The sequence below is a fragment of the Pogona vitticeps genome, chromosome 5 (assembly GCF_051106095.1).
Source record: "Pogona vitticeps strain Pit_001003342236 chromosome 5, PviZW2.1, whole genome shotgun sequence".
Classification (NCBI taxonomy): Eukaryota; Metazoa; Chordata; class Lepidosauria; order Squamata; family Agamidae; genus Pogona; species Pogona vitticeps.
Window position 1 is genome coordinate 156608187 of NC_135787.1, and position 23403 is coordinate 156631589.

At 37.7% G+C, this 23403-nt stretch overlaps 1 protein-coding gene and 1 long non-coding RNA gene across 5 annotated transcripts in view; one reads left to right on the plus strand and one right to left on the minus strand.

The window, feature by feature from the left end:
- LOC110091494 (uncharacterized) overlaps window positions 1-23403 on the plus strand; it is a 42303-nt gene that overhangs the window by 16977 nt on the left and 1923 nt on the right. Inside the window, exons 2-5 of one of the 3 annotated variants that reach the window (XR_013536653.1) lie at window positions 801-919; window positions 1834-1969; window positions 7701-7811; window positions 7941-8085. This is a non-coding gene — a long non-coding RNA (uncharacterized LOC110091494). Of the gene's footprint in view, window positions 1-800; window positions 920-1833; window positions 1970-7700; window positions 7812-7940; window positions 8086-23403 lie in introns of those variants that run through there. The other 2 variants (XR_002302492.3, XR_002302496.3) reach the window with 2 other exon arrangements.
- The window catches only part of NTN4 (netrin 4), a 55831-nt gene continuing 38119 nt past the window's right edge, over window positions 5692-23403 (minus strand). Inside the window, exons 6-10 of one of the 2 annotated variants that reach the window (XM_020815610.3) lie at window positions 19714-19927; window positions 17589-17704; window positions 13634-13702; window positions 9376-9546; window positions 5692-7792 (exon numbers count right to left, since the gene is read on the minus strand). In XM_020815610.3, the coding sequence (XP_020671269.3) occupies window positions 7659-7792; window positions 9376-9546; window positions 13634-13702; window positions 17589-17704; window positions 19714-19927 (704 nt within the window). In that variant the 3' untranslated portion in view covers window positions 5692-7658. The remainder of the gene's footprint in view (window positions 7793-9375; window positions 9547-13633; window positions 13703-17588; window positions 17705-19713; window positions 19928-23403) is intronic. The other variant, XM_020815616.3, reaches the window with a different exon arrangement.

Sequence of the window (23403 nt, forward strand, 5' to 3'; positions counted from 1 at the left end):
CAGAGGGAAGAGGAGAGAGAGAGAAACAAATTTGCTGTTTCTTCTCCCTCCCTTGCCATTGTAATAATCTACTACAAAGAAACACTCAATGTCTGTATTCTGATTATTTAACTTGAGATTTAACCATCCTTTTTAAACCAATTTTTAGAAATCTGAAGGTGATCTGTGAGTTATTTATTTCTCTTATGCTGTTCACAACCAACCAAACTAGCTATAAAGTCCTTATTTGACTTTAATTTTTAATACAAAACATGACACTATTAGAATAAACATTTCCTGAACAGTTTTACACAAAATAGGGTGAAAGGAAGGCTACATCAAGGATGGAAACATGATGGAACGTGAACCATCCATGTAGTCCTCGTCCATTAACACAGATGATTTCTGTTTCAGAGGCTCTCTTCTGGAAAGAGACGGGAAAAACACCAGTGATGAAAAAAGTATCTCTTCCATGTTTTTTCCCATTCATGCTAAGATGAAATTTTCATCCTGAGATGTCATCTAAAATGATCACATTCCAGAAGGTAGCAGTGGAAGGCCAGATGGGCCAGATTCAGATAGCATGTCCAAGGGGATATGGTGCCAGAAGGCAAAAGAAGAAGGAAATGCAAGATGAGACAGAGTGCTGCCCTCTAACTGCTCTGCTGAGATCAGCTACTACTTAGTTCACTAATTCCCAGAATTCTCTTGTGCCAGGGTACCTAATGTTGTCCACATCCTGCTTTATGTTTCTCTGTTTTGTATCATGTAATTGATAGATTTATTTTAATTCAATTTCTTCCTTGTATTTCTCTTCAAAGGCATATGAATAATGGGTTCAAAACCTAAACAGATTATATTAAAGAATCAAACCCACAGAGAAGCAACAGAGGGAAATCAACAAAGGGAGATATTGCAAGGGAAAAAGTGGGCAAAGATGGTGAGTGAATGTACCTGTAGAGGATCTGATATTTCATAACACTTGGCTTAGAAATGGCGTAGAAGGATATCAGGGACAGCTGCCAGGAAAAGACTGTCTGTTGGAATTCAAGAAACCTTTGGTGGAGTCTGGGATGGGGAACTGCCAAGCTGAGAACACTTGTTTGTATACTGGGAGTTAATATTTCTCCAAGGGCACCAACATGCTGAACTCTAAAATCAGCACCTGCTAATCTTTTGCCATAAACACTAGTTTATACCATTGTTGCAACATGTGAAGAAGTTCTTTCCATATATAGAATATTTCCAGAGATATTTTTCCCCGCATCATTTTTCTCCCTATGGTCCTGCCCTCCCTCAGATTAGTAAGGGACATTCATAAATATTTTTCTTACTGAACTGTGGGAAAGAAGTTGTGAGCTGCTTTGACCTTTCTGCAGAGTTAGATTTTAGAACTCGCAGTCACTGAAAATAAAATTCATCAAGAAATTAAAAAACGTTGTGGGCCAGCAACTTTGGTAGCTTATCTGCAAACTATATTTTAAATGTGCCAAGAATTGGCCCTGAGGCATGTATAAAGGTGTTTTGTGCCTTTGGGACAGCCCCTTATTCTTACAGAAGCAGATAATTATACTTAAAATTTAAACTACACATTTGTTCCACAATTGTGTTAATTTCCACCAAGGTCAACTCTCTGTTTAGATACTTCACTAGTGCCTATTGTTCCACTGTTTTCAACAACATGAGGATTAAGCCAACAGAAGTAATTACAGTATATTGAAATAAAACTTGTCTGTATAATTTTCCATTCAATACAGGTAAGTCGCCATCTCTTTTGCCCCAGACATGCTATACTTTTAAGGTTCAGATTGTTTCCTGTTAGTGAGCTTTTATTCCACTCTAATCCTTTTTCAGTAGCAAAATGTTCACTGAGCCACAGCCTGCTGAAAGATTCACTTGCTGTCTTCATAAGTTGAAAAGCTCCTGGTACACAGCTCTTTGTCCTCATGTGACACTTTTCCTGGACACTGGAGTTCAACTCACGCACAAGGTATAAACAGAGGATGATCACCATAATATTATGCACTCCCTGCTAGCAGGGAACTAAGAACAATCCCTTGGAATTTTCATGGAAGTGTAGGCCAACCTTGGTGAAGATCAGCATGTTATGAGCATCTTATGGCATCTTCACTTCTGGGACATCTTTACAACATACACTTATTCCATGATCTAGAGTCTCCAGATGTCTTGGAGTACAAATGCTATCACCTTCAATAAGCATGAATAGACATGATAGCTGGTGATGATGGGAATTGTGATTCCACACAAGAATGGGTGTCAAATCAGAGAAATTCAGTGCACCAACAGTGTTACATACTGTGCATGTTTACATCCATACTAATAACATTATTCTCACAGAGGTTTTTTTTATGTGACCTTGAGCAAGTGATTGTATTTTCTGATGGAATGGCATTTCACCCTAGCAAATTGCAGGCTTCAGAACCCCATCTGTTGTTCCCTAAAAATGCTCCTTGGCTACTTCTCCCCTTCAACAACTAGGGACATTTTCCTAGGAGTGTTACAGTACATGGCATAATGATACCATCCCATCTTAGCATAGTAGTTTCTACCTCTTTGTATCTGGCACAAATGAGAACCAACTTTGAGTAGTGGACAGACTAGGAAACTACAGTTAAACTACAGTTTAATTTCTGCTCCGAAATTTAAAGTGACAGTATCATGGTCAATAACCTAGCGCTGAGTTGGATTCTATAAGAGCTTATTGTTAGAAGTGGCAAGTTCTCCAGCATTGGAAATCCTTTGACTGTTGGCATTCTGTTGCATTGCATTGCTGAAACAATAATTTTTTTAAGTGAAGCACTAACTATAATGTCTATTTTCACGGTCTCATCTTCCTAACAGGGATTAAAATGTAGCAAATAATGTGAATCACTATGTTCCCATGAGTTTATTAATATAACCATGGAATGCATGCTGAACATCTCTTTTTGAATCTTTGCACAATCATCCTGCAAATCCCTTGACAATGAAAAATGTGATCTACTGATGCCTCATAGAAAATAAAGTTAGGAAGAGTGTCATTCTCAAAACAACTAATGTTTCTTTACTATGTTGCTAAGCACCCCATTTTCAAAATACCAGCTTTTATGTCCATATTTATCAGTCCTGAAATGAGGAAGCATATCTTTTTATTTCCTTCTCTAAAGGAACTTTTACAGCATTATAGTTAGGGCTGCCATCATTAGTTCGGCTACAGTCAGCTTGTCATATGTGAAATTGAGAGTTGTTGTATAAGTATATGTAAGTAGCTGTGCTGAAAATGGTGCTCCAATGGTGATGGGTGTGACAGCTAATGGCCAGCAGTATTAGCTGAAGGTGACACTGATGAGGCAATGGTGGTGATACTCAAGCTTACCTTTGTTAGTACTGAACAGAATGTGGTAATAGTAAACTACTGAACTTTCCTTAGCATGAAAACCCTATTATGAGACAGTTCAAAATGAAACAAGAGATAGTGCTGGAAGATGAAAGTCATAAGTCAGAAAGTACTCAGTCAGCTACTGGGTAAGAGCAAAGGACAAATATTAATAGCTTTGGTTGTTGTGGGTTTTTCGGGCTCTTAATAGTTTTGTTGCTAAGGACTCAACTAGAATAAAGCTGAAAAGATATCTAGTTGCTGACATGTACAGAAATGAAAGAAACATGTGAATGCTGCATAAGACATACAACTGGAACATGAAATGTGAGAAGTATAAATCAAGGTAAGCTGGAAACCATAAAGCAAGAAGTGAAATGTATAAATACAGTGGTGCCCCACATAACGAGCGCTTTGTTTAACAATGAATCCACATAGCAATGTGTTTTTTGCGATCGTTTTTGCGATCGCATTGCAATGTTTTAAATGGTAAAACATCGCTCAGTAAGCGTGATGTTCAGTAAGCGTTTCGCTTACCGATTTTCGCATAGCAATGTTTTAAGAACAGCTGATCAGCAGTTCCAAAATGGCCACTGGGTAAATAGAATGGCCGCCCGCTGTGTTTTTGCCCGGATTCCTCGCTTACCGGGCAGCGAAAATGGTGGCCGCACAGAGGATTTTTGCAGAACGGTGAGTTTTTTGCCCATAGGAACGCATTAAACGTGTTTTAATGCATTCCTATGGACTTCTTTGTTCCACATAGTGACAAATCTGTATAGTGACGATTTTTCCGGAACGGATTATCGTCGCTATGCGGGGCACCACTGTATTGCAGTGATTGGTGTCAGTAATCTAAAATGGACTGACAGGGATATTTTAATTAGATAACTATAAAGTGTTCTATTTTGGAAATGAAACTCAGATGAAATTGGATGGATTTAATACTGAGTCAAGATGTGGCACAGGCAGTTAATGGCTATAATACAAGGTCTGACGGATATCAATTGGACTGCATGGAAAACCTATCAATATAACTATCATTCAAATCTATGCTCAATTGCAGATACTGAAGAAGATGAAATGGAAGCAACCAGAAGGAAATTGATCACATGAAAACATGCTCATAATCATAGGTGACTAGAATGCAAAAGTAGGAGAAAAAGCAGAACCAAATGGAAAATTTAGTCTAGGGACAGAAATGAAGCAGAAGAAAGACTCACATAGTTCTGCAACACCTGCATGTGTTCTGTGCTGTCAAGTTGTAACTGACTTATTGCAACCCTAATAGGGCATTCAAGGTTTGGTTGTCGCATCTGTTATCATAGTTATTTTTTATTGTTATTTACTAATTTGTTATTACTGTCTTTAGCATTTTATTCTTATCTCAGTCTGATGTTTTATCTGTTGTAAACTGCACAGAGTACTGCCCTGGCAGTAATGGAAGCTAAATAAGCAAGTAAGTAAGTGAGATATTTAAGATATTTACCTAGTGAGTTTCCATGGCCAAGGGGGGGATTTGAACTCTGTTCTCCAGAGTCCTAGTCCATCACTCTATCTACTACACCATACCGGGAATCCCAAAACCTGCAAACTACAAAGCTTACAATCTGTTTATTGCAAATATATGTTCAGGCTGCTGAACACGTGGATATCACCAAATGACCCATATAGAAGGGCAGCAATGAAGGAATTAGAAAAGATGATCAGGGTTAAGGATGTGTCACTGGAAACCAAGACCAATATTATCCACACTCTTGTACTCCCTGTCACTATGTATGGGTGTGAAAGTTGGACAGTGAAGAAAGCAGATGGGGGTGGGGGAATTATTTGTTTGAAATATCGTGCTGCAGGAGAGCTTTGCAAATACCCTGGATTGCCAGAAAGATGAAGAACTGGGTCCTAGATCAAACCAAGCCTGAACTATCTCTGGTGGCAAACATGTTGAAGCTGCAACTGTCCTACTTTGGGCACATCATGATAAGGCAAGATTCTCTGCAAAAGACAATAATGCTGGGAAAGATGGAAGGCAGCAGGAAAAGAGGAAGATCACATACAAGATGGATTGTCTCCTTAAGGAACCCACAGGCCAGAGTTTACAAGAGCTGAGCAGGGCAGTTGAGGACAGGACATGTTGGAGATCATTCATTCATAGAGTTGCAATAAGTCAGTTGCCATACGTTGATGGCACATGGTGACATATAATATAAGTGGATGTGCTGAAAATGTGGAAAGCCTTTTCACTGAAATAATGATATGATATTCTAAGAGTTCTTTACCTTCTTTACATTGTTAATTCAGGTAGCAAGATTCATTTGCATAAATCAGACTTTGCAAGGTTTCTTCTCAGAGTCAGGTGATATCTACAATTTTACTTGTCATGTTATCCACTGGCATTAGAGAGAATACTGAAAATCGAAATTCTTAATACATGGTTTTCAAATCATATACTGTATACATAAGATACAAATCAAAATTTTGGAACAGCATCATTTATGTGAATCCACAGAACCACAGTAAAAAAGCACATATAATCCATTAAACAATGTGATACTTTGTTTTGAAATGGCTTTGTAACTCTACTTATTTATATATTAGCAGAGAAATGCAGAATTTAATAATGCAAATGGCGGTTCTTGATATATCCTATACATTATTTGCTCCTGTGGAACAGTATGAACTGCATGTAGAAAACTTCATGTTTAAGTACTATTAAAAACCAAAGGCCAAGTCAAGCATGAATTATGAACTAATTCATCATATTTCAAGAAGGAAAACTTTATCATTATTTTATTAAGATTTTTCTTTAATGTATATAGTCTTATCATAGCTGGTCCCTATAACATCAAGCTGAAGTTGAAACTTCAATGCAATATATTAGTTTTTCAAATTTTATCCTTAGTTTTTCTGAGTAGCAACTGCCAGACATTAAGGAAACATTTTTATCTCACTAGTTTTGTTGTGCTTCTCTTTCAGTGTACATTTTTTGCTGTGCCATCTTTGTTTCCCAACATTAAAATTTTCACACTGGACGGGGCAGGCAGTAAAGTGCTTTATACAATCAAATGTGTGTAATGCCTCAGGAGGGAAGTTCCAATTTATACTTGGAATCAAGCATGAATGAAATTGGTCTTTTTTAAAAAACAAATTTGTCATAAAAATATGCTCCATTTTCATTTGTAGTAACTCAGAAACACAGAGTTAAATTCTGGTGGCTGAAACAAAATCCCATTATGTTAATTGACTGGAAAGTTTGACCCAGCATGTTTAAGTGCTCCAAATAAGAGTCCTATGAATTGTTTTTAAAGAATGTCCCAGAATTCTGTTTGGTAAAGGAATGTTCTAATTAGGTATTACAGTTTCATGGTTTTATGGGTGTGGTCAATTTTAAGTTAGTCACACGTTAGTCTCATTGAATTCAATTAGTCATGACCAAATTCTCCCACTAATTTTAATGGAATGAAAAACATGAGTGATATATTACAGATCCAACATGTCTGTTTTCCAGTGGAATTTCCCTATTAAAATGTGTAACTTCCATGCATGTGTAGCCCTAGAAACTTGGAGTAGATATCTAATTAAACTTTCCTCTTTATTACAGTATGATACAATCACACCAACAAACTCTGTTTATTTCTCTTTATATTTGCACTGATACAAATGATGATAGTCTTTTTGTTCATTACTGTGTATTGACTGTACATTCTTCCAAAGAACATGAAAACATGAAAAGGAGGTCCCAACACTCAAATAGTTCAGTTAGTGCAAGTCCCATATACTTCAGTGTGGGACAACAAAGCTAGACACTACATTCCATATTAACTTAAGTTGTTCACAAGCATCCCTGTTGAAGTAATGGGACCTACTTCCAGCCAGATGACAGGCAGTATCCTGCTGAATTAATGGGGCTTACTTCTAAGCAGATCGGCCCAGTTCAGAGAACACTACAGTTCTGCTTATAGTTCTCCTGCCCAGCAAACAGATGGTTTGTGGGAAAGTCAAAAGGGAAGAGCTCAAACAGTAGCTGATGCAACCTGTGCACTCACGGATTGTTGGCTTTAGAGCACACTCTTTATTCCCCTTGCATATTGAACTTGAGCTGTTAGAGGGAATCCATTTCTTGAGGCTTTACTCAGCAAGACACAATGTCTTCTTAAGCGATACAACTGGACCAGTGTGTTGAGAGCCAGGGTGAAAAGCTAAGACTGGAATACCCTCTCTATAGACATTTGGCACTATTCCCTTGCTTTCCAGTTTTTCATAGATGTTTTATTCCTGAAATTTGCACTTTGTGCAGAAATCTCTCTCAGCTACAGTCTTTTAAAATCTCCAACACTTTTTTCCCCAGAGCTGGTTTCCACTGTTGAACAAAACTTTTCATATTGACTATGAGTCTCCCTGTTTGAACATCTTCATATCCAGCAACAAGATATTTTAGGCCTGCAAATAAAATATACAGGTATTTATTAGGCTAATATTTAAACAGTATTTTATATACATAATTATAAAGGGAAAATATGTGTGTATGTATGAGAATTATTTAGAACCACTGGTGTTAAGTTTATGTTATATTTTATTTCATTTATAGGTGCAAGAAAAATCTCTGCTCCTACGGGCTGCTATATTTTCTAAAATTGCTATTTGCAAAATACTATCACATAGTTGCGACAACAGTGGTATTTGTATCTCTCTTGAAATAAAACATGTCACAAAATAGTGTTACAAGAGAGCAATTTTAGTCTCTATTACTTGCGTACTTTTAATGAGCACAACTGTTATATCTGGAATTATAAAAATAAGCAGAATTGTTTATCCTGTTCTCCAAGGTTGTACATGCTTTCCATAATTCCTGGAAACCTTGCTTTTAAGCTTGTTAGTCAATTTCCTTGTTAGATATATTTAAATTATTTCATACATGCATATCCTGCCCTTTTTCAACAAACTCCAGCTCTTAACTGGGGTAATGCTTTTTTATCCCCACAATAATTTTATGAGGATAAACTAGGTGGAGAGACACAGACTGGCCACATTTTACCATGTGCCTCTTATGACTCAAGACCAACATTCTATATAATACGTTAATCTGCCCCCTTTGGTGCTTAATGCCCTATAACTGCATTTTAATTCTTTGTGAAATGCTTTAATTATTATATTTTCAGTTTGTCAGTGAAAATTCTTTTTTAAAATCGACTTGAAAGAATAACAGATGCTCAAGGCCCTACAGTTTTTTTTGAAACACACTGCCTGATCTGCTTATAGCGGTTGTACGAAATGCCATATCACAAAATGTGGTTACAAATCCATTGCATTTCCAGACACATTTTCAAATGTAGATGTTGTCTGTCAGTATTTTATTATTGTCAATGGAACACGTATCCAGACACACATTTGGATGTCCCATGCTATTGAAGGGGAGCTGTACCTAGTTCTGTTTGAAAACTATTTATATGTATAACTGGAGTTGGATCAGAGGTTTAAGTCTGATTTTTCTTTGTTGCAGGGACTGTGTATTTTGCTTTACTAGATGATCAGAGCAGATGTGGTGGGAACATCTTTCATTTCTCTGAAAAAATGGTTGCATTATCTTACACATCTACATGAAAATCAGGGAGGGAATTCTTCATGTGTGCAACTTTGAGAGAAAATTCAAATTGACAAAGTCTGTGTCGGGGCTTAGATGTGCTGATTAGTGCATGATATAACAAGTCCAAAAGAAGCTAAAACTGAAAGGTTCATTGAGCATCACATTCAGTTACATTAATCAGTAAGAAAAGTGATTGGCAGTTTAGGTTTCTGAAGCATCTATTCCCTCCCTTTTTTTGTTAACTTTAAACATGTGGAATAAAAAATGAATCTGTGCACAAAAGGCAGCTTTTAGAAAGCTGGGATATATGAGACCTAAGTTAATTGTGTATACATGAATGATAAAATCAGCGTGCAGAGGCTGGAGACAAGTAACGAAGTGTAAATTTAAAAGTATATATCCAAATGATTAAAATGTCCTTGTCATAATGAATACATACCAGGATTAAGTATTGGGCAGGTACAGCCTCTGTTAGTCCATGATTCTGGATAAAGAATCCGTTTTCCTCGGAAAATCTTTAGCTTTGTTGATTTCAATACTTTCTGGACTTTCACATTGACCTCAGCATGGGAGCCTTTATCATGAGCCGACAAAATCTTTGCCTTCAGAACTGTGGCAAGAGGGTTTCAGAATAAAGAATGTTATCTTTCTTTTTTTAAACCAATTAAGTTATACACAGCCACAGAGTCCCAGTCCCAGGAGTGCTACAAGTGAGCTATTTTTTAAAGATAAACAAGCTGTTGTTTCAAAATAAAACAAATAAATAAAATGATCACAATTTTCCTTAGCAATAGAGCAGCACAGAGATGTTTCTATATATTTCATTTCATGTGAACAGAACAGAACTTGATTTAGTTGAACAGAAACTGTGCCATGTCCTCTACGCATAGAGCCTGTTCAGATTTTGCCAATGACAGAGTGCAGGAAGATGCTCAGTGACCTGATTTTTAGGAATTACAGAGCACACATACAGCTTGCTCCTTCCTACTGGGGTTACTGGGAACTTCTGCTTACTCATTGTTTTAAATGTCTGCACAAAACTACACAATGAAACAATGTCACCACATCCCATTATAGATTTAAAGTGCTTATATTTTGACAACGAAAACTAATTTGGCTGTTCAAAAGTGTCTTGTTCCCTAGAAGCTTTGGGACGACATGATCCTAGGGTCTCCCACCTATCCTCAAGTAATGCACGGTTGGTTTTCAAGGCCTATCAGTAGTTCTCAAAGGGAGCCTCTAATTGCCACCACAATGTAAACAGTACGATAAGTAGTTAATAATATAGAAATAAAATTTCCCCCATCTATCAAATGCCACTTTGCTTGCAGAACATATTTTACTAACAGGTCACACCCAAGTACTGGAAGAGAAAATCTGTCAGTACTATCTTCGTCTATTACAGGGGGGAAAGTTAGTTCATTAAGAAAAAAATCCAGAAGTCAATATGGTAATGTTACCAACATCCAGAATCGGCAAAGTTCCAGTTTGCCATCTATTGATTGCATACTAGGTGCATCATTTAAAATTATTTTCAGTTTAAACCTCTTTGCAGATATATGGAACTTCCATATGCAACCAGCTGCTCATACCTAGGTTTACTCCTTGGAGATATCAACACACCACATATGATCATCCAGGAGAGCAAGCCAGCAGTCCGTGTGTGATGCTGCAGGGGGACAGGTAGGGCAGCTCCACTCCCTAGTTGTTGTATGAATGACATACAAAGCATGTTGGGGCCTTGCAGATTTTAAAAATCTGCTTTGTACATCTCCAGGGAACCAGAGATTCTGATCAGTGGTAGATACAATGCTGAATAACTGCTAGTTTTATGTTGTCAAAGAGCAGTCACCTTTTTTCTAATCCAATACGATTTGATACAACCTGCCATTCCATCCCCACCCCAACTAGCACTAACTCTAATAAAATAGCTGAACCTCCTGGATGCTTTCAAAATGTTTTCTCTTTAGTAATTCTAGATTTATAGAGTTGCTTATATTTATGGTTTAATTACTGATAATTGCATCACCATATAGTTTTTGAATTATTTTTTATTATGGAGTTTGAGTATTGTAAGTTTTAATCTTGTAAACTAGACAATGTAAAGCTTGGCGTAATGGGACAGTACTGTATATCAATCAATCAATGAATCAATTGAATGAATGCATTAATGAATAATTTAATAATCCCTTCTCTGTTTCACCTTAATAAGTGAATAGCAAACCTGAACTTCACATCCTTCCCAGAATCACCATTCCCCTACCCTACCTGCCCTTTTTTCCTTGTGATCCACCCTCAGCAACCAGCGGGGGGGGGGGGGGGAGGGGGGGAGAGAGAGAGAGAGAGATTCACACACTCTGGTAAACTGAGAATCTCATTCACAGCTGAAAGATGCAATATTTTGGTTTATCTTAATCAAGTAGTTGCAATAGTACCTTGCACAAGCATAGAGTGCTGCTTCCATTTTTGTCAATAGTCCTGAAGCTGGCTCCAAGTCCTGAAACTGCTTACAAGTGTATATTTTGAACTCTGAAGCTCATTCTCATTAGTCTCTCCTAAACTGGGATACTGAAAGGCTTCCTGGTCTGTCTAGGCTCAGGAAAGGAAATAGCCATATTGCTTTCTTTAAGCAAGGTATTTCTCTGGAAGACCAAGGGTCTTCTACAGTACCTGAAAGGCCAGGTTAATGGGACATCAACAACATGATAAAAAACCAAGCTTCTCCTGAGGCACTTGGCTGGGAGCCCAAATAACCAAGTCCTATGGCAATTTAAAGACTAACAAAACCTCCAAAAGCTATGCTATAACCAAGCTCAGCCTTCTACAAAGCCTGACAGCTAAGGTCTTTGAAAGCATGGAATAAGCCAGGTTTCATATATCTCCAGCATAAAGTGATTTGTATTCATGTTTGAGGTGGCAATTAGAAAGTCCTGCCTGAAGGATTAGTAGATTTTCAGCTATTTACCATTACCCACTTGATAATTTGACATAAAGGAGACCAGTGCAATAAAGAGTTGTATTCCTACAAGTGATCTTGAGAAGCATTTAGAAGTGCACATGAACCACATTTAATATGTGCTTTCCTCTTCATTGATAAATGCAGTTACCATCACAGGAAAATAACCCTATGGACAGTATACTCTTCTGTAGAGCTGCCAACACTGCAGTACTGACATCACTAGCAGTGGCAGATGGCCTCTATTAAAGAGTTCCTGCTTCAATTATGGGTTACATGTGACTTCATCTCATTGCATGTAAGTCACACTTAATCTGAAATTGAAGCAGGAACTATTTAATTAGTCACATCACTCCCACTCTACCAGGAGAGCAAGACAGCAAGATACTAGCATATTTTAATTTAATTTATCTTTAAAGCTAGAATCAGAGTTTATTAGAATGCAGTATCTTACAATTATTTTCCAGGGTCAATTTTATTTGAAATCACATTGTTACTTTTCAGTATATTACACTTCCTTTGTGTGGCATCTAACTGATGCAAATTGTTTTAAAATGTTATGGAATTATATGAATACTATAAAATACTACTGCCATCGTATTATTTTGTAGCAGCGTCAAGAAATTAAAGAATATACTTTTATATTTTGCCCAAATAATTGCAACACACATGTTCTGCATTCTATTATGTCACATACCATTATTTATATAAAGAAGTACTAGGAAAATCAAGGTAACAAAACTCATAATGATTACTGATGGATATTTAATGAGATATTATCCACTGGAGAAAAATCTGTCCTTGACTTTTGCTACAGTTGCCAAATACTTCCTGGTAGAGCCCCTGTGTTTTTATCAGCTACCTGCCATAGCAGATAAAGTTCTTCATATGATTTCAGCTCCATGTCAGAAAATCATTTACCTGTTAAACTTCTGTAACAGTTAAGGCAACTGTTAAAAAAAAGGGAGACTTCCCAGAAAAGTGAGCAATTTTACCTTGTGCTGGAGTACAGAATGATAAAAATATTTAGTAATTTCTTATAAGCAGGAAATTAGCATTCCTATGACCCCCCCAAATGTGTAATTTACATATTTAAAAAAAATCTAACTTGCCCTAGATGTCTTATTTTCTTGGAGTGAATAGGTACACCTGTCATTATCAATAACTGCAAATAGTAAACACTGAATCCACTGCTGAAGTGGAACCCATTGAACAGAATTTCAATGGTATGTCTATGGTAATTTTGTAACCTGAAGTAATTCCCCTCCCAAAGTTAAACTGTTAGTATTAAACTGGCTTAGCTATGAAAGAGGCTTTTGGCCCATTTGTTTTGATGGAGAAGCATTAATTTGTGTGATTCTGAAGTGGTACAGCACAGAGACATACAGGTTACCACTGCATTTGCTATTTGTGGGAAGTTTTGTTTTAAGCGAAACACAAGCTGAGATTGATACATTAACCCTAGAGGGTATCCATCTATGAAGCAATCTGGGAAGGGTTTCTATTGCTTTCTACCTTTCTTTTGTCCTATACATTTTTGCTAGAGTAAACATGTAAAACCTCTGCTACATACTTTGGCCTACCACTAGTGGCTTCTACATGCCTGCATTTGGGGCCTAAGTCTCCTCACACATTTCTACATTCTTCCATACACAACAGCTCTGTTGAGCATTTTCATTTATAACTGAAGTTCTCAACAGAACAAGTCCAACTGGAAATAGATGCAATAATTTAAACTCACCATATGTGTATTTCATGCCACAGAAGACCTTGGAATGTTGTAAAACTTGGTCTTTACATTCACATTTTCCTACAGAAATACAAAAATATCTCTCTGTTATTGCTGGCCCCAGACATTTTGCTGCCTCAGCTGGACAAGGTGCCCCAAACCATACTCTATACACAACAGCTAACTGATCCACTGTTGCCAAATACTTCAGCACTGCAAACAGAACAGGATCCTCACTGCACTTGAGAGTGTTTGGCTAGCTAGGCAACACAGGTTAGGCCCCATAACATACGGCCCTGTCTTCTAACAAAGGGGAGTGATGAGGTGAGTTACAGGAATGACAGGAGGAGGAGGGGACACTGTTACTACCAAACCTATTACTGGTATGGCATCTTACTACCATCATTCTGCTTAATGGATGAGTCAGTCCTACTACTGTATCACTTTGAACCACAATTTGTTGATGTCTTCTAACTACCATTATTTCATATTGGAGGCACCAGATGAAATATATAGTTATCTTGGTCTCCCTATTGAACGTTTGAAGTTGTTCATATACAGGTCTGTCCTATAACATGAATTGTACGATTTATTCCAGTTAAAAAGCATTCTCAACTAAACTGCTAAAGTCAGGTAAAAATCCTGGGCCTTACCAGCTGTTATTAAGGGGAAAAACAAGTAAATGGGCAAGAGAGCAGCTTGCTGAATACTTTTATTTCCCATGAGACAAGTACAGAAAATATGTCATAAAAAGATTAATAAAAATAGAAGCCTGCCCACTGGCTCTTACAACATATACTAAAGTGAATCAAAATAGGAGAGGAGAGACAAACTACACAGAATCATTCATTGACTGGTTATAGAACTCTAATAAGTCTAATTCCAAGCTCATTCAGAATACACATTAAAATAGGAAGGACTAGCCATGCTAAGGGACGTGGTAGTGCTGCAGGTTAAACCACAGAAGCCTGTATACTGCAAGGTCAGAAGACCAGCAGTCGCAAGATCAAATCCATGCGACGGAGTAAGCTCCCTTCGCTAGTCCCACCTCCTGCCAATCTAGCAGTTCAAAAGCATGTAAATGTGAGTAGATAAATAGGTACCACCATGGTGGGAAGGTAACGGTGTTCTGTGTCTAGTCGCGCTGGCCATGTAACCATGGAAACTACCTTTGGACAAACGCTGGCTCTATGGCTTGGAAACAGGGATGAGCGCCACCCCCTAGAGTTGGACATGACTGGACTAAATGTCAAGGGGAAGCTTTACCTTTACCTAGCCATGCTACCAACAAAATGCCATTAAGAAGGCTCACTTCATTCTTTAAAATCTGTGGACTCATTCCTCTCTCCTTTATCACTCATACATTTTTTTCAGGGTTTTTTTTGTTTCTTTTATCTCTAAATATAAATGTTTATTATTATAAGAGTTACAATCTTCTGATCACATAACAAAAAAGGAAAAAAGTAGTAATTACCTATATATACAGTTACATTTCCAATAATTTTCTTATCTATAGTATACTAATAATATTTAAACATTTACATATGTTTTACTTCTAACCCTACAGTTATTCAAACTAACCAGCATTTCAGCCCATTTTCCATTTGATCTCTTTATCCCGCATACATGTAACTACTTAAAATTCCACATGTGTGTGTCTTTATATGGCTGGACAGTACCTGAGAATTCAAAGGGACATAAATATATTTGTATCTTAACATATCATAATGCTCAGCTACAGTCCAAAATGTTTGCATCCTACAATATACATTAATATAGAAAGCATCTTTCAAGGTTAAATATATTTGATTTAAGATCAAAGCCTCGAAGCAATGTAAAATCAGAATGAGAGTAGGTGACTGGGTAAACCTAACTGTTTATAGTTATGCAACTAAATATAGATGTTTTCTGATGCTATTTGTTCATGACTTAAGTTTGTCCAAAATCAGCATTGTCAAACTTTTTTTTGAACAGAACTACTTTTAGAAACTCCATTTGAAGTCAATGTTTATTTAATAACATGTTATTTTTAGGGTTTCCTACAAAAATCTCCCCATCTCTTCTCATCTCTTCCCAGCTTTTGGATTAGTTTGGGGTTATTGGGGGCAGGTTTGAAAGGTGTTGGGAAAAAATGGTATGTTTTGAAATAACATCTGGTCCAGCAGCAGCAGCCTGAGAATCATGACATTACTGTGATTGGGTTCTTCTGAAATTGGTGATGGTTCCTTCATTCTGGCAGGAGTGAGAGACGGAGGCGATTTGAACTGTTCAACAGCCTTAACTTTATTCTCATCAGCTTCTTGATTAACAAGGTTAAACGGATCAAAACTACTTAACTCCAGAATCAATCCATAACTCAATATCTTTGGCTCTGACATACATAGTCCACCTCTCACATCGGCGCTGGACCAAAGTGTTCGTGGTCTGTCATCTGTCGCATCGGGGTACTCCTCACAGCACACACCATTCCACAGCACGGATGTGTCGCCCAGTCCCCCTCCAGGGGTGGTGTGTTGCATGTGGGACCGGGGTGGATTACCTCCCTCCCTCCACTTTGGTTGCAGGGGTAGACCACAACCATCCATTCTAATGGTTTCACTATCCTCCCATCACCCCTGGGAGAGGAGGGGTCTGATAGCAATCCTCCTGTCTTGAGGTTTGGAAACTCTCTCAGTAGATCACAAACCTTGTTAGCTTGCTAATCTGCACCATCTGTTTGTACCGTGCTATCTCTCCTGCTTCTTTCTTTCATGCCTACTTCCACTCTAAATTTCCGCTTTTCTCCCTCTCCTTTTATAACCTCCTCCCATAATATCAGATCTTGCTCCTCCCCTTTGTCTCCCTCCTTATCTTCCACCAAGCATATCTCTTATCGCCCTCTTGCCCTTCACTTCATCTTCCTCTATCTTTATGAGTTTTCCCTCTACACATTCAGATGTCTCCTCCTGCCTATCCTCTGTTGAGGATGGCACACTAGCCCTTTTGTGCTTCACAGTTACATATATTTTCATTATAATATACAACTAGGGATGGATTTTGTTATCCCTGTCTTGACACAAAAGCTAACTAACTGGTACAATTTTACTGAGTCTGCAAAACAGACCTTACACCTAATGCCCTTAGACAGCGAAAGAGGAATCTGGGTTGAAATTGTGGTAGAATTGGCTAGGGGATAAGAAAGGATAAACACACACTAGATTCAAAGTATGGTTTCATCAGAAAATTGTTAATGTAAAGTAGCTGGGTGGAGTGCACATTCTGTCTCATTCAAGTCTGTGAGCCTCAGTAAATGAAGGGGAAAGTAAGTCACAGTGGCCAAGATCCTAAAGAAGAAAATCACACATACAAGGACAATCAGGCAAGCAGTTTCCACCTAGTTCCTATCCATTCTGTGCAATCGTTTTCTTGACCCAAGGATGTTGGGGAGCTACATAGGTAGAGTTGCTTGCCCTATTTCCCTTTTATGCTGCATGATCACAACACAGTTCTGGTCACTGAATCCATCAGGGCTTTCTTTGGGACATGTTTGGAATGAGGCTGCAACATCAGGTAGTGCTTATCCAAGAAACATATCTAAATGTACATAATGAAGGCACTCATTTAAATGAAAACACCACAGCAATTATTTTTAAGTGTGTTTTTAGATGAAGCTTTTTTTATTATGGAATCAGTCTGTTTATATAGTGGCCCAGTATGTTTTTTCCACTCCTACTTCTGTTTCTTCTCTTACCAGGATAGTTGTAAAATACGGTAGCTGTCTTTTGATAAGTAATAGTAAGCTGTTGGTCTAGATACACAACAAATGTCCATAATTTTACATTTTGACATTGGCTCCTTTGATTTTTCTCAGCTTTCTCTTTTGTCTTTCACATCCATAGCATTTTTTCAGTGCTTATTCATAAACACCTATAAAATAAGATTCTTGTTACAGAGGAGATAGCAAACAAGCCTAGGTCCATATACTTGCCTGAATGTCGAAGGGCAGAATATCCTTGTTCATCCTCCCATCCCCATGTTGGTTCACTCTTGTTATATGCAGAATAAAAACCAGATATTTCATGGTACCAGTCTGTGTCTGCACTGCTGCAAGTAAAGAAACACTGCAATGTTTCATACAATATCAATCTGATTAAACCAGAAAGTGACAGGCAATTACAGAAGAAAGCATATGTTGTATTAATTATCCATACTTCATACTTTTATGAGTATTGTCAGAAAAGATATTTGTTCAGCTTTAGTTCTTTGATAGGTCTCACAGAAAAACACGGCATGGAAGAGATTTCAATGATCACACCCATTCCTTGCACTAAGGAATGGGCCTATATGAAGGGCATGGTGCTCTTCTCCCCATTTGATATTATTTTAGATTTTCTTACTGGTAGAATAGAGATCTACTGTATGTTGTAAAAATATTTAGAAGCTGACAAACTTGAGATCCAGAGTGTATTTAAACACACCTAGTTCAGATTCCTTCTAGTTCAGCTACTTAATGGTGGTTTGTGTGGCTATAAACAAATAAAATTTATTACACCAATAGATTTTTTTAAAAGGAAGAAGCATACAACAGAAGCATATTTGTATACAATGTGTACTATGTGGTAACACAAATGTGTGCTTAATGGTATAATGTTTATTACAGAAACATTTTAAGATAGCTATATTTAAAATGTAAGTAGTGTGGATTGTTCAAGGTCTATAAAAGGATCTCCATGTATAGTTTTGATTAGGCAGAGCATTAAGCATTCAATGTCTTCCCTTATATGGTTTGTTCTTCTCTGGCATCTCAGAGGTTATAGCTTGACCTGATCCCCAGGAAGAATTAGTGTGAGTTTTCCCAATGAGATCTTAAATCTTTTTTCTCCTTTGTTTTTCTAGTCAGGCCAAGATGTTTTTTTTAAATCACCTGCAACACTGGCAGCTATCCACTTCATCCTAAAAACACAACAGCTTCCCTCCGGACTACATATGATAGACCAATAGACTAGGTCTCAGCAAAAAAATGTGCCAGCAAACAATAATGTCTGGGAAGAATGTGCTTGGAGTTCTGAAGGGAATATATTCCAGTTCATATGCCAACAGATTTTAAGAAATGCAAATCTTACCAAGATCTCTTGTAAATCAGTTTTTATGTCACTATTTAAATTTAGGACAGGGGTAGAATATTATTGTTATACTTTCATATGAAATTTCTTTAAACAAGTGATTTTTCACTTATGGATCAGAATAAATTCATAATTCAGCCATATACCAAGTGTAGTCATATATATTCTGCAGCCTTTTGTTTTTATCTCCAAATCTGCCAAAGAAGGGCATGACTGTTGCATCCTTCCTCCATGTTTTAGTCATTTTTAATTTTCATTTCTCATTTTAGAAGGTATATACTTTCTAGACCTAACTCATTCATCTTCTTTATGATGTCATTCAAATGATGTGAAATGATGCAAGTTACTTTTACATCTAATTTTCAGTGTTTTCAAGTAATGCCTAACATCATCCAGATAGTTTTACCAAAATGGCTTCAACATGAATAGGGAGCAGAAAGGTACTTGTTCCCCTTTTTTTGATATGTATACAAAGACATATTTGATACAACTGAGTTTAGTACTTATTTCTTCTGCTTTCATTCAATACAGTGGTACCTTGACTTACAAACTTAATCTGTATTGGAATGGGGTTCATACGTCGAAAAGTTTGTAAGTCGGGGCAAACTTTTCCATAAGAATGCATTGAAAACCATTTAATCCATACCTGCTGTTTTTTGTTTGTATGTTTTTTTTTTTTACCTAAGATGAACTTAGGTCAAAAAAAAAGGGGCAGGAAAGGGGTTTTTTGTTCGTAAGTCAAGGCTCCGTTCGCAAGTCGAAGCAACTTTTTGTGAACGGAGCCATTCGTAACTCGAATCGTTTGCAAGCAGAGACGTTTGTAAGTCAAGGTACCACTGTATAGAAATGTAATTATGAAAATAATGCAAGAGCAGCTTGCTCTGTTCATGTTTATAGATTTCTAATTTTTTCATTATCTATTTCAAAATGCATAAGTTTTTAAGATACATTTCCTCTCCATGTGATGTAGCGACACATTTATTCAGTTACCTGCTGATGCAGTCGCCACTCAGGGAGTCACAGCTTCCTGCACAATCACACGGTTGGCAGCCGTAATCTCCAAACCCCCAGTACCCTACCATGCACGTATCGCACTGGGGACCTGCCACTCCAGGTTTGCAGGGACAGTCACCATTGCTGGGATCACAGAAGGTGCTATTGGTGAAGGGAAGCACTGCTGATCCAACAGGGTGGCAGGAGCATACTGCAGTGTTAAAACACACATATGAGATTGCTTGTTAGTGGAAAGAAAATCTAGAGACACGGTACTGATGTCATTTACATCAATTTTTCATTGCCAAAGCTTATAGAATTATAGCATTATGGAGTTGGAAGGGGCTTATAGGGCTATCGAGTCCAATCCTTGCTTAATACAGGAATCTAAGATAAAGAATATCTGACAGATGGCTTTCTAAATTTATCTGAGATGTCTCCAGTGGTGAAGAGCTCACCACCTCTGGAGTATTCATATTCTTTCTTTAAATTTATGAATTCAAATAATGTGGGTAAAATGACCTCTCCATAATTACCCAAATTATCAAAAAAGAGTTCCTGGCAAAATTGCAGTCAGCAGTCAACAGCGTTCATAATTCCCACACAATGGTCCAGGGGGAAGGGTGCCTCCTTTCCACGTGCAGTAGACTGCAGCTCCACCTGGAAAGCTTTCGGTTGAGCAGGAAAATAGGAAGAAACGCATTGCCCCTAGTTTTAGTTTGCACACACACATCACAGTAAACAGTCCCTCACTTTTTTAGGGGAGGAGGAGCTGAAAAGATATCCTCGTTTGTATCCTGAAAATAAGTCCACAAAATTGGGGTAGGATCATATCACCTCTATTTTTGATTATAACAGTCATGTTCATATTCTCAGGAATGAGTTGAAGAGTCAAAACTGCATGGACTTGTGTACTCCTGATTCATTTACCCACCTTTTATATAACATTTGATCTTTACTTCTTTTCTGTTTGTGACTAGTGTAGATCCACGTTTAGATAGATTGATCACAGTCATTTCTAGGTTTGTTCTCACAATGTGCATTTGTTAAACTTTCTGCACTGCATAATTTCATTGCCATATAAATGTTAACATTAACAGCGTCATCTTTAGTATGTCTATAATAAATTAGAGATGAATTCCATTGAATTCAAAGAGGCTACAGCATAAAAATTGCTTGGATCCTCTCTTCTGCTACTTATCTTTCTGTCAGTTGTATTATGGTGGGATGGAAAGCATAAGAGAGTGTTCTCCCAGAAAACTAGCATTTTGGCCAATATGTATTAAATGACTTTCCCAAACAGGACATACATATGTACTTGTGTTTATTTGCTTGCTTGCTTTTTTTCATAATTTATGGAGTTTCCTGGGGATGAGTCCTGATGATGAGTGATCTGGCACTGAACTGGCTCTCCACTCAAGATTCCTTGGGTAGTGGGGTGGGAATAGCTGCAGCTTCCTTGAAGTTACCTCCCTCTCTCTTTACTTTTGCTTTCATCCCTTGTTGTACCTCTTGGCACCACTTAGAAAAAGTGTCCTCTTTTGGTGTCAGCTGAGTCTTCTCTCCAGATGCTTCTATGGCTGTGTCATCTGTACCTCTGAATTCCTCCTATCCCTGCTTTGCCATTTTTTGCCATCTCTCTCTCTCTCTCTCTCTCTCTCTCTCTCTCTCTCTATTATAGGAGCATCATAGCAGAAAGTCACCATACTCTCTATTTTTTGAAAGGAAAGGAAAGGAAAGCTTCTAGCAAAGAAAGGAAATATGACAAAGAGGCACAAGAAAAAAACACACACAGAGATTTGGGAGGGACAAAAAGGTGCAAGAGTGTATACAGAAATAACCCTGTTCATACATACTGACATAAGTGGAACATTAATTGGCTGGTGGGTGAAACTGCGTTAAGGTCTATGCTTGATGGTGATCATAAAGGGAAACCATGACTAACTGGAAGAGTCCTGCGATTCTATTAAGTATGATCCCCAAATCATTAAAAAAAGAGAGAGAAATGAGGACATAATGGAGTGCATCTAGCACCAGCAGAATCAGGACTTTCTTGCCCTCTGTCTCCTGTTGCAACCTTCTTGGCACCAAAAACCTGCTTTAGTACTCTGGAGCAGGCCTTGGGCTGTAGAAGAGAGGAAAGAAAGTGGACTACCAGTTCTGTCAGAAGCAATGCTATCCAGCAGGACTACACCATTGGATATTAGCCATTGTGTAATCAACAGTTATGAGCTCTCAATGTATATTTAGCTGTTTCTGTATTGAGGTCTTAACAGACTTCAAAGTGAAGTAAGATCAAAGAATAATTAAGTAAAATGGGGCTACTGGATACAGGACAAATTTTCTGTGACTGTGGAGAAATTCAATCTGTACAGCACTTCTGTGCATCTAATTTATGTCCCACCACAAAAGAGGATCTAGCAGATGCCCAAGATAATGCTTTGAAGTAGCCCACTTCTGGTCAAAACCAATCTAATTAACTTTTTAATTTCTTTTTAATTTTACCTATATTTCACATACGTCCATAATTTTAAATTGTGCAATGTTCTGATACAAATAAGGAAACAAAGAATATTAAAGCCTTTGGGCTCAGAATACAGGGAATAAATGATTTATATGCCCTTGATCTGATTATTGTAATCCCCAGCTCAGTTTTGGATGTAGGTCCAAAATGCTGTAGAATTGCAAGGTACACTTAATAAATACAGTTACAGTATGTATCTATCATTCCTAAGTTAACATTGTATCCATCTTAAAAACTCACAACAATTGTTAAAGTGGGGAAGGGGAAGCAATCTATGTAACTTTCAAGCAGATTGCTGTCATTTATCATGTTAAAAAAAGAGAATGCCCTGTTTTATCTTGTGTATACTGATGCCTAAGCAAATATTACACATTGTTCATTAAAGCATATGATTAGGGTTGGCTAAGGATTGAGGCTTAAACAGCTCTTTCATTGACCTTGGAGCTTTTTCTTTCATTACTCCCCAGTGACTGACCAATAGAATTGACTTGGGCTGCTAATAGCTACAGAATCCCCTTGCCTACCATAAAGAAATAAAAGGTTATCAGACATGTTGTTATTCTAGGCACAGACTCAGCAGGAAGCAAGGGCCTTTTTTTTCTGTTGAGACTGTAATCTCTGTTTAACCTCCTCAAAGTGCAAACTTTCAGCCGGAGCTATCCAAAAAGCTCCTCACACTTTAGACAAGTGGGGCAGGGAGGCTGTGACTGAACTGTCTCATGCAGGAAATATTTGTCTCTTCTGTTGGCTCTATCATGTGTCCCTTGGACCCCACGGTTGTGGACTTCTTACACATGATAGCAGCTGAAGATGAAACTGGGATGGTTGCCCAGGAATAAAACTCATTATGCCTTGGAGGTAACAGCTGAGAAGAATTTCACTTGAATCAGTAGATCTTGCAGAGAGAGCTCATTAATCAGGAAGAGGAAGTTAGTACAGAAAGTCTGAGGGAAGAACCTGCATGGTGAAGAACGTTTTTATTATTTACATAGAATTTCTGTGCATAAAATATTTCACAATATTTATATATTGTTGCACCATTTTCTGTATTTTTAGAGATGGAACGGAGATGAAATTCACCAGTCCTTTGCTGAAAGAGACTTAAGCAGTTGTTGCACTTCTTGGCAAAATGTAATTTGTGAACTGATCCGTCACAGATCCAT